The 12,191-nt window shown below is 44.0% G+C and overlaps 1 protein-coding gene across 1 annotated transcript in view; it reads left to right on the forward strand.

Moving 5' to 3' along the window:
• The window catches only part of LOC115473940 (myosin light chain kinase, smooth muscle-like), a 247,079-nt gene that overhangs the window by 164,348 nt on the left and 70,540 nt on the right, over positions 1–12,191 (forward strand). Inside the window, exons 8-10 of the mRNA XM_030209146.1 lie at positions 6,580–6,882; positions 9,583–9,615; positions 9,700–9,787. Of these exons, the coding sequence (XP_030065006.1) occupies positions 6,580–6,882; positions 9,583–9,615; positions 9,700–9,787 (424 nt within the window). The remainder of the gene's footprint in view (positions 1–6,579; positions 6,883–9,582; positions 9,616–9,699; positions 9,788–12,191) is intronic.

A 12,191-nucleotide genomic window follows, 5' to 3' on the forward strand; every position in this document is an offset into this window, starting at 1 on the left:
TTAAACTACTTTCAAAGCGGTTTACATAGTATATACAGGTACTTATTCGTACCTGGGGCAATGGAGGGTTAAGTGACTTGCCTAGAGTCACAAGGAGCTGCAGTGGGAATCAAACCCAGTTCCCCAGGATCAGAGTCCGCTGCACTAACCACCAGGCTACTCAACATTTAGAGATGGTCGACCTAAATGTTGAGATGGTCGACCTTAGAGATGGTCGTCCCCGGTTTTCGGCCATAATGGAAACCGAGGACGCCCATCTCAAAAACGACCAAATCCAAGCCCTTTAGTCGTGGGAGGAGCCAGCATTCGTAGTGCACTGGTCCCCCTCACATGCCAGGACACCAACCGGGCACCCTAGGGGGCACTGCAGTGGACTTCACAGATTTCTCCCAGGTGCATAGCTCCCTTACCCTGGGTGATGAGCCCCCTAAAACCCACTCCCCACAACTGTACACCACTACCATAGCCCTAAGGGGTGAAAGGGGACACCTACATGTGGGTACAGTGGGTTTTGGGTGGGTTTTGGAGGGCTCACATTTACCACCAGAAGTGTAGCAGGTAGGGGGGGGGAGGGCCTGGGTCCACCTGCCTGAAGTGCACTGCACCCACTAAAACCGCTCCAGGGACCTGCATACTGCTGTCAAGGATCTGGGTATGATATTTGAGGCTGGCATAGAGGCTGGCAACAAAAATATTTTAAGTTTTTTTTAGGGTGGGAGGGGGTTGGTGACCACTGGGGGAGTAAGGGGAGGTCATCCCCGATTCCCTCTGGTGGTCATCTGGTCAGTTCGGGCACCTTTTTGAGGCTTGGTCACAAGAAAAAATGGACCAAGTAAAGTCAGCCAAGTACTCGTCAGGGACGCCCTTCTTTTTTCCATTATCGGCCGAGGACACCCATCTCTTAATCACGCCCCAGGCCCGCCTTCGCTACGGTGCCGACACGCCCCCGTGAACTTTGGTCGTCCCTGCGACGGAAAGCAGTTGAGGATGCCCAAAATTGGCTTTCGATTATGCCGATTTGGGCGACCCTGAGAGGACGCCTATCTCCCAATTTGTGTTTGAAGATGGGTTCCCTTCTCTTTCAAAAATAAGCCTGCAAGTGACCACTGGAGGGATTAAGGCATAATCTCCCTTACTCCCCCAGTGGTCCCTGACCCTCTCCCAGCCCCCTAAGATGTGACACCCAGATACACCTGCCATTGAACAGGCATAACTGACTGCGCCTATATTTAGGCATGACCATGTAGGTTCATGCTAGCATTTTATAATGGAATCAAGGCATCCCGGTGCTGTTATAGAACAGGATCTCCCTGTGCGGAATAGAATTGCACCCAAGTGATTGCAGATAGCCTGGAGATTATAGGGTACCTTGAGGATTCTTCAGAAGAGATCGCCAGCTGTGCCACTATCTTGACATTGTTTGTCTTCAGACAGGAAAGAAATGACTAATGAGACTTTTTAGAGATAGAAATGCTTTGGAAGAGTTGGCTCTTCTTCGTTTTAGTAAATTGATGCCGAGCAAGCACAAGATGTTCCTGCAGATACATCAAAGCGATATATCTCTGTAGGGGTGAGTTTTATGTACTCTGGCCTTGTAAGTTCTTGAGTAAGGCTCCTATTGACTAACCTGAGCAAATTTGTGCACTGGGATTTACTAACTCAGAGGTTAGTGAATATCATGGAAAATGTATTTTGTGTTGCTGCAGCCGGGAGCATTGTTCATTCCAGGTCGCAGTAATACAAAGGTAGTGGGCCCCATCCAGGGATGTGCTGGTAAATTTTTAACAACGGGCTCTCTCTCCGGACATAGCCGGCCCTGAAATTTGGGGGGAGGGGGGAATCCATGCCTCTCTCTCCCCTCCCTTGTGCGGGCACGCTAGGCATACCTTTGCCGAGCCCCACCAGCCAATAAATGGACTGCCACCATTCTCTGCTGCTTGTTTCTGGCTCTGAGCAGCATGATGGAACCTTCTTGCGCTTGCATGAAAAGTCCCAGCCTGATGCTCAGAGTCAGAAACAAGGAGCAGGGAGCAGCAGCAGTCTATTTACTTGGCTAGTGGGGTAAAGTAAAAGAGAATTCAGGAGGGGGCCCAAGCCTATGTTTTGGGAGTCAGTTGTTAAAGTAGCCATGGGGAGGCCTACTTTAACAACCGGCTCCCAAAATTCTTAAAAACTTAACAAACGGCTCTCGCGAGCCCGTGAGAGCCCGCTCCAGCACACCACTGGCCCCATCTCAGGCTCGCTACTGCTCTATAGCAAATGCAGATGTGTCCGTGTACTCTAAAGTGTGTACACATGTATTTTATACGTCACAGCTTCATCCCCCCTACCCAAAGTGTGCCCCCAGGAACATTAAAGAAGGTGTTGTGTTTCTTCATACTTTCTTTTTGCACGTGCATAGAGTTTTTGCTATGCATTACATGCAGAAAATGCTTTATAAATGTATCCCCCAGGCTAATGTAAGGGTAGACATGCTTTCTTGCAGTTCTTTCCTAGTCTTGTTTCAGTTTCAGGGATGAAGCAGCAGAAATAGTACATTTGGATGCGGTGAAAGTTGGTTTGGAGCTCATCAAGCCAGGCGTGTGCATCCTTGTGTCTGTGGTTGTTCGGCAGAACATAGTGAAGGGCTTCCTTGACGTCAGCCCCCACATGAATTACTGATAATCTATGTATTATATGACATGTTTCAGTAAGTTAGAGAAGAAGCTACAGCTGGCCAAACCCTGGATATCTGCTCTGGGAGCCACTTGTCATATTAGAAAAGATTTACACATTTCTGGAAGGAATATTTTTTGGCAAAAGATTTTAGTGTTAATGGATATCTTCATTGTAGACAAATGAAACACAGAATAACTGTTCTAATTCCTAAAAAGAAAACTGTAATAATAGGAAGTTATCAAGGTGCTATATTTATACCCTTTGCTAACAATAATCTACCTCGTATAGTCCCTTTTTAGGACATTATGAAGTTAAGTGTTTGGTGTTTCTCAACAGCCAGTCACTTTTCTGATATACACACGATAAAATACATGAGTGTTGTGCATGTATGACAGCCATTATTATATGGAAATTTGCCTTGTGCCTATCCATTGTGGATATCCTGATTTATAGCTGTGTGTCTGAAATTCCGTATCAGTTTTGCTTATTAATCTTTAACGCCATTCACCGTATGAGCATTGAAGAAGCATTTTGTTTCTTAGGCTTAAAAGTTATTTAGGACCAGTCCGATGGCGCTGTTCAAAATGCTGCACATTCCTACGTGGAGAGGACCTGGATTCAATTCCAAGGCCAGGCTTTTAATCCTAGGTTGGCCAGGGTTAAGGGTGCTACAGAGGAAGCATCCATGATCTTTGTGTGAAACCTGTCTAGCCATCATTCAGTGGTGACACATAGGGGATAATTCTATAAAGAATCTTCGAGAGAAGCACAGTTAGATGTCGACATCTTGCTAACATATATGCAACATATACCATATAAATGACCAGAGGACCAACAAATATGCATGTAAATGCCAGACATCCAGCTGCGTGCTCTCGTCGGTAGCTCATAGTTTGCAAGGTGTGTACATAGTGCTTAGGTGGGAATTTGGCAGGTGAGAAGTCACATGGGTAGATCACAGGCAGGGCATAGAATTATGCACTTAATTATACCGTGCTATAAGTTTCGTACATATCTCTAGAATCTAGGTGTCATCATTTACAGCAGCTGTATGGCAGGCGTAAGTGCTCATTGTTAAATGCAAATGTAATCCCCTGGAGAATTTGAGTGGGCAGAGACTGGGTGAATTCTTCCACGGGAGTACTAGAATCTATGATTCTCTTACTCAAAGGTATTGGGGGGAGCGGTTGTTGTCTGGTCAGGACGGTTAACCCAGCCAGGGGGAGTGTAAAAATGGTAAGATTGGCAGATTGATGTCACTGGGGGAGAGGAGTGTTGGGAGAAATAAAAAAGGTGGGGCCACTTTAAGCACCTAGTCTTTGGTTGTCCACACCCCCTGCCAAGACCCATGAGGAGAGGAGGTATCCTGTCTGGCGTTACAGCCCGGGACCTGAGGTGGAAAGGGAGTCCCTACTGAAAGAGCACTGACTGAAAGAATAGCTCAGAGAGAGAGGAGAGGGGATTCTTCCTGGGAGCAGAACAGGTGAAGAAGACCTGTTTGGGGTCAGAGGTGGATGAGAAGAATTGCATCTGTGAGTGGAAGTAAGAATGGATTGGGAGGTCTGGTCCTGAGGTGGTCCAGTGGCTGGAATAACCCCAGCAGGATGCTTGTTTGACGAGTTGTCAGACAAGCTGCAGCCCCAGATTGTGATTGGCTGTTGTAAATAGTTATCTACTAAGGATTTCTTATCACATCAGAACTCCTCAGGGGGGGGAGTATCCCCTGAGACAAACACCACATCAATTGAATTACGTTGTTTATTATTGAAAGACCACGTTGGATTGTTGCTGATCTGTTAGTAAAGTTTACCGGTTTGAAATATAACTTGGAGCGGAAGTGTTTTTTTTTTCTCCATGGGACTATGATACAGAAACAGAGGTAGTGACTTGGAAACCCCATGGCCTACCATGATGTAGCCCAGCCCTGGCCCACATCCATCTCAACATCTGAACTCTGTTTGTATATCCTGGTCCCAGGTACCTGACCCAAGATGCTTAGCCAGTGCCTGTGAACTGAGTGAGTGGGACCAGGATTACATATATGCATGTATATATCTGATTATGCTAACCATCTAGAAAGGAAATTAGGTGCCTGTTTTGAATAGGCTCCAATTAGAATTACCCATTTAGTGGCCATCTTAGCTGGTTCCTGAAGAGAGCCTTATCCCCTGACCAAAGACTGTTGCAATGACTGGGCAAACTGAAGTTTAAATATTTATCTTGTGTATGCATGGTGAATTTCCTCAGTAGTGTTCTACAATCGATAGATAATAATCTAAACATAAAATTTGCAGTTACGGTATTTGGTATACAAGTATGAATACTGATATAGCAGATCCAGATAGTAAGGTTGCTTTGTTATCTGGTCCTGGCTATGTAACCTGTGTTAAGGACATGAGTCTTTCTTGACTTTTTCTGATCAGAAGGTCGTGACAATTCCTAAATCTTTGTCCTGACCCCGGGATAACATCAGAGCATGAGCAGAATGATAATGGAAATCTGAAGGGCAAATGGTGTCCTCGCCTCTCCTTGGCAAGGGTTTAAGTGATATTTGATGGCTAAAAACTGTGCCTCTATCTGGCTTCTATTTACCTCTATTGAAGAGGTTTCAATTAGGTTGTAACTAGAGAATGACACAGGGACAAAGTTTGTCCCTGGCCCATCCCTGTGGTCTCTGTCCCCATCCCCGTGAGCTCTGGCCCTGCCCCATCCCCACAGGCTCTGTCCTCATCTGCACAAGCATCAAACATTTATATTTAAATCTTTTTATTAACGTATGAAAAGGAACAATATTCTGTACAACTGTTGTTTATAAATCACAAATAGAAAACACAAATAACAATGAACATCTATAATAACCCTCCCCCACCCTCTACCCTTCCAACCCCAACAATAGCTGACTTCCACCACCCCAAGGAACCCTAATCCACCCTGTTAAAATGTTCAGGGATACAAAATAGAAACCGCTCTATATGTCCTGACAGGGGAGAAATATGCCTTATGAAGCACTGTTGTGATTTTTTTAAATCTGTGGATGAATAATATGCAGAGATGCCAAGTTACCCATTCTAGGAGGGAGACTCTTTGACTGGTCCTGGATTTCTGCCAATCTCATTCAGGTGCATTATGGGACCTGCAGCACTGATTACAATAGACAAAATCACGGACTACAATTACTACATCGCTTTAGGCTGTAAGTTTAAAACCAGGGCCGGTCAAAAAGTCTCCCTCCTGGAATGGGTAACTTGGTAGCTCTGAATAAGTTAGCAACAATCTCAGGATTCAGTCTAGATCTCCCGTCTTCCACAATCCTTCCCACAATAGAAAATGTCCTCTCAGAAGATGTGCTGGTAGCAGGAATGCACAGGAGCCCCTGTGAAAGCTTTGTCAGTTTTGGCCAGCGCTTTTGAGTTTTTCCAAAAAATCAAAACATTGTTGTCTGCATGAAAGAATGACACAGGGATGAGGAAGTTTGTCCCCACCCCATCCCCACAGTTACTATCTCCGCCCCGTCCCATCCCCGCGGGCTTTGTCCCCATCACACCCGCGAGCTCTGTCCTCTTCCCTGCTGTTATCCACGTGTCTTCGTGTTATTCTCTAGTTGTATCATCCAAGAAGCACTTTTTCCCGTAGACAGAAGATGGAGAAAAAATCTTTAGTACAATTACCTGTAAGGTAACGCAGGTTCAATTTATTTATGAAGTCAGCCTTGCCACAAAGTGGGAAAAAGGGTTTTAAGAAGCCAAGGGCCTGATATTCAAAACTATACAGAAGGGTAGAGTAGAAATAGAAAGTGAAGCAATTGAATTGAACTCTAGGGGTAATGAGGAGGGCTGTATTCTGCTTTTGTATATATTACTAATGTTGTATTAATGAATACAAAAATACAGTCCTGATGACTCTTGTTCCTTGTGTGTGCAGATAAACCGGATCCTCCAGCAGGTCAGCCATGCGCATCGGATATACAGAGCTCCACCCTCACTCTTTCCTGGTATGGCCCCACATATGATGGCGGAAGCGTGGTACAGTCCTACAGTGTGGAATGCTGGGACACGGTGGAGAAGAAATGGGCGGACCTCACTACTTGTCGTAGCACTTCCTACAACATCAAAAACCTGCTGCCTGACAGGGAGTACAAATTCCGTGTGCGAGCTATCAACATACATGGCACTAGTGAGCCCAGTCAGGAATCCGAACTTGTTAAAGTGGGAGAAAAGAAGGAAGGTGAGAGTAGCGATCGTCTCATTGGTATAGAACGAGAGAAGTCTCAGGTTCAAATCTGCTTTACGCATAGAACAGCCTGAGATGGTAGAGAGCAAAACAGTAACAGAATTTAAGAAATCCTGAGATAAACACAGACAGCTTTAATATTTAATAGTTGGGGTTTATTTTAAACAGAAGAACAAAAACCTTGCAGGAAAAATATCACTCAGAAGACAGCGAAGGTGACAATAAAATGATGATACTGTATAGTCAATAGTTTATTAATCGATAGAAATAACTCAGCAGTGATGACTCAACATAGCCGTGTTTGTCACGTACTCAAAACTGGAAACTGGGTTTGTGAGCCCTTGGGCCACTGCCAAGGAGCAGCAGTGGCAGGCAAAACCACCCCACACCAGAAGCAAGGCAGAACAGACGTACTGGCAAATCCAGGCTAGGTCTCTGGTGGTCAGCCAGCAAGCGGAAGACTGGTCCAGGCAAAGGTTCAAAAGGCAGGCGGCAAGCAAAACAAAGTCCAGGTCCAGGCAAAGGTTCAAAAGGCAGGTGGCAAGCAAAGCAAAGTCCAGGATCAGGCAAGGTTCAAAAGGCAGGAAACCAGCAAACACAGAATCAGGTCCAGACAAAGTCTCTCAGGCAGAAGTGCACCAGCACTCACATACCAGGGCCTAAGACGCAATGCAAAGGCAACTGACTGCAGTCTCTAGGTGATTAATAAAGCCCATCCACACCTGAGATGCAGCTGCAGCAACTCTGAGTAACAATGGAGGCTGTTCCCACAGGAGATCTCTAAGGACCAAATAAGGGCTTCCTTCCTGTCCTCGTTACTCCAAGATGGCTTCCTATGATGTGATCTATCCAAGATGGCTGTACCCCTTGAGCTATCCAAGATGGCTACGACTCTTGAGCCATCCAAGATGGCTGCCGCCATTGATCCAACCCAGATGACGGCGGCCAGAGATAGGAAACCGAAACAGATCTTCCCAAAGACAGAACTATTCCAGAAAGGATAGGCAGAAGCCAGCTCAGAAGCTGACCCCCAGAAATCAGGTAGAGGCTGTGAGGGGTCACGACCACAGACGTGACTAGTGTTTCAGCAACTGGCCTGCCTCAGGAGTCTTCTTGAGGTATGCAGCTCAGCGGCTGAGTCTATCATCACTTTCTGTTTTATGGTATTGCTATTCTGGTTGATAGGGTACATTAAAAAAAGGCAGGAAACTTCTTCTAGACTAATGACTGCTGGTCTTTGTCTTGAGACAAAGACTAACAGTCTTTAGTCTAGAAGTATCTAACGCACATGACAAGGGCGTGCAAATCTACTGACAAGAGTTTCCCACTTTTTTTTATATACTCTATCAACCAGAATAGCAATACTTGACGATAGTCTCAGCTGCATAACCCAAGAAGACTCCTGAGGCGTTATTACTGCTGAGTTACTTCTATCAATTAATAAAATGTTGACTACACAGCATCATCGTTTTATTGTCACCTTCGCTGTCTTCTGAGTGAGGTTTATTTTAAAAGCCAGGAACTACATTTAAATTAGTCACAGATGTTTAACGCTGCTATCTGTAAATGAGTGGCGCTGAGAATACTACCACTATCCGGATAGTCAAGCCACTATCTGGATAGCTCTCCAGAAAAAAAACAAGACAGTGATTTTTCTGTTCTAACTTTATGTAGATGGTTATCCAGATAGTGGTCTGAATATCATCACTCTCCAGATGACTTCCTGCTTTATCCAGCACTGTCTGGAGAGTACCCAGGTGCTTTGTGAGGATATTCAGCAGTACTATTTGGTGAAGGCCTGACTGTGTTCTGTGTGCATAACCTAGGTGAGATATTTTACTAGTACATAGGCCACTATTATTAATTGTGGGAGTCAATATTTAAGATTATTTTCATATATACAATCCATAGCTATTAAACCAGGTGAACTTACATTTAGAAAAATTATTTTAAAAAATGTTTGTCATGTGCTTAGAACACAAATGTGGCTATATTAATAGAAGTGATACCAAAACATGGCCACTGTTATCTATCATTGCACACGTGGAGGGGCATTTTCGAAAGGGACGTCCATATTTTGATATGGACGTCCTCGCAAAATGTCCCGATCTAGGGGCGGGGAAACCCTTATTTTCGAAACAAGATGGACACCCATCTTTTGTTTTGAAAATACCGTGAGGGGCATCCAAATCCTTAAATTTGGTAGTCCCTAGATTTGGTCGTTTCTGATTTTCGGTGCTAATCGAAACCAAGAACGTCCATCTTACCCATTGGCTTAGCGATAAGGTCTCATGCGTTAACTGGGAGGTAATTGTCTGCTCTCGCACATTGCCAATTACCGCCCAATTAGCGCCACGCGGTTGAAAATAAAAAATATTTTCTGCTGTGTGTATCAAACGTGCGTAAAAATTGGAATTACCTGCCCGGGGCATGCAGTAGCCAGGTAGTAGTTCTAATTTGACATTCGTTGTACGCACATAGTCGCCTACGCACCTTAGTAAAGGGGCCCCTAAGTATGCGTTTAAATAAATGTGTGTAATGTGCATTAACGTGTGTTAACTATTTAATGCACTTTAGTCAAAGAGTTCCTAACCTTTGATGTGAATAAGAACAGGTAGGTTTCACTACTACTTTTGTTCAACCAAGAAGATCTTGTATGATTCTCGTTATCCATTTCCAATTTTTGTATTTCAGAGCCTAAAGAAGAAGCTGAGGTGTCAGATGATGGTAAGTTTTATTGAACAGGGCAGAGCAATCCATACAGCTTGAATACATGTATGCCATTAATGGGAATTCCTAACTCTCTTGTAGAAGAAAGTGAACCAGACTATCGGACTGTTAACATGAATACAACCGAAAAGGTGACAGAGTTTTATGATATTGAGGAAAGATTAGGAACGTAAGTATGCTTTTTTGTTATTTATTCTGGAAAGTGTGTGTGTATAATTATTATATTATGTTATTATATTATTATTATTATTATATACCCCTCTCCTCAAGTCACTTCATTGGCTCCTGATCAGATACCATATACAGTTCAAGCTTCTCCTACTAACCTACAAATGCACTCAATCTGCAGCCCCTCATTACCTCTCTACCCTCATCTCCCTGTACGTTCCTACCCGTAACCTCCGCTCACAGGACAAATCCCTCCTATCAGTACCCTTCTCCACCACCGCCAACTCCAGACTCCGCCCCTTCTGCCTTGCCTCACCCTATGCTTGGAATAAACTTCCCGAACCCATACGCCATGCGCCCTCCCTGCCCATCTTCATATCCTTACTCAAAGCCCACCTCTTCACTGTAGCTTTCGGTACTTAACCACTTACCTCTATCCAGGAAACCTACACTCCCCAATTTGATTGACTGTTTACCTGTCCTTTAGATTAACTGCTTACCCGTCCTTTAGATTGTAAGCTCTTTTGAGCAGGGACTGTCCTTCCTTGTTTAAAATTGTACAGCGCTGCGTAACCCTAGTAGCACTTTGGAAATGTTAAGTAGTAGTAGTAGTATATAATATATAATTATTATTATTATCTATTGGCACTATAACACGTGCACTAACTGGCAGACCAAGGCAATGCACAATCTAAAAATTACATGTAAAAACACTTAGAAAAGGAACTACAATATTTTGATAGGAAAGAAAAACTCACACTCAGACCATTGGGGGATTAACGGATTAATCCCTCCAGTGGTCAATTAGGGCATCTTTTTGTGACTTAGTCGAGATTAGGTACAGATAATTAAAAAAGTCCCAATTATTGCCCTAGACGTTTTTATCTTGTTCCATTATTCTGGGAAACCATCCAAATTCCGGCCCACCCAAATCCAGCCCAAAACATGCCCACTTGCGGTTTAGACAAACTCAGACAAAACCGTCTCAAATCTGAGTTTTGAAAATTGCAACTTAGACGTTGTCCTGTGAAAAACCCCAATCTGGCGCATTGTGCTGCTTTTCGGACATTTTTCTCTTTTGAAAATGAACACTATAGATTATAAAATCTTACAATCTACATGCATTCTTTTGCAGTCTAGGTGTGAGCATTTGCACCAGCTCCGTGGCTGGTGTAAAATGTCCATGTCTGCAAAATAGGCACATCTAAGTTGGCTTCATTAGTATTCTATAAAGAAAAGTAGGCTAGGCGCCCCCTTATGGAATTATCCTCACAGTTTCATGCACATACTTTTTAGATGTGCATGTGGTTGTGCAATTTTATAAAAACCTATGCTTTATAGGGAAAAGAAACATTATAAAATGACCTGCTTAATAGGTTATGCTCCAATTTATTAGCGTAGAGAAACAAAAATAGTTTCAGTAGTATATACATTTTCATAGCATTCATGTTAGTACAAAAAGCATAACATATACACCAATGTCTCCCATGCTAATTAGCTCAAAATGAAAGGGCAGATGAGTGCAAAGAGTTTCACCTCCACTAACAAAGAATGCTTCCTTTTATCCCCACCCCCCAACCCCAGACTCCACTCAGAGTGGAGGAGTGGCCTAGTGGTTAGGGTGGTGGACTTTGGTCCTAGGGAACTGAGGAACTGAGTTCGATTCCCACTTCAGGCACAGGCAGCTTCTTGTGACTCTGGGCAAGTCACTTAACCCTCCATTGCCCCAGGTACAAATAAGTATACAATATGTAAGCCGCATTGAGCCTGCCATGAGTGGGAAAGTGCGGGGTACAAATGTAACAACAAAAAAAAACCCTCTGAATGCTGACGTACCTTAACTACCTCTCTAAGAAAAACTCAGCCCAACCCCCTCACCCTGGTCAAGAAAGTCCAATTCTCCCAATGCTTGTCAAGGTTGTGGTCGTGCCCTTATGTTCAGACCTACTGTTTCTCTGAATCTAGCTCTGTGACCTCTTCAGTCTGCCTTTTTTCCTGTTGTTGTTCTTCCTGTTAGCCAAGCCTCGCTTTGGTGTCCCTGAAGCCAAGCCTCGCTTTGGTCTCCCTGCTTCTGCTTCCTTTCCTACTTGTGACATCATCAGCCTACTCCTTTATAAGGACCCAAGGAGCTTTCCTGCATTGTATAAAGGTACTAGTTACCTGTAACCTAGAATGTCCAGCACTCCAGGGATTATGGACCTAACGCCACCAGGTGGAGAGACAGAAAGACGCAGAAGGCTATAGTAATATGAGAATAATCAGTAATTGTTTATTACACTTACCAATCAGGATTACAATTAGAATATGTAATATAATTAATTAATTCTCATATGAGACAGCAACCAGGACACAAACTTGACCTCTGACATTAGCTCCCTGATTGCCTCTCTCCATGATTCTCCTTT

The sequence above is a fragment of the Microcaecilia unicolor genome, chromosome 7 (assembly GCF_901765095.1).
Source record: "Microcaecilia unicolor chromosome 7, aMicUni1.1, whole genome shotgun sequence".
Lineage (NCBI taxonomy): Eukaryota > Metazoa > Chordata > Amphibia > Gymnophiona > Siphonopidae > Microcaecilia > Microcaecilia unicolor.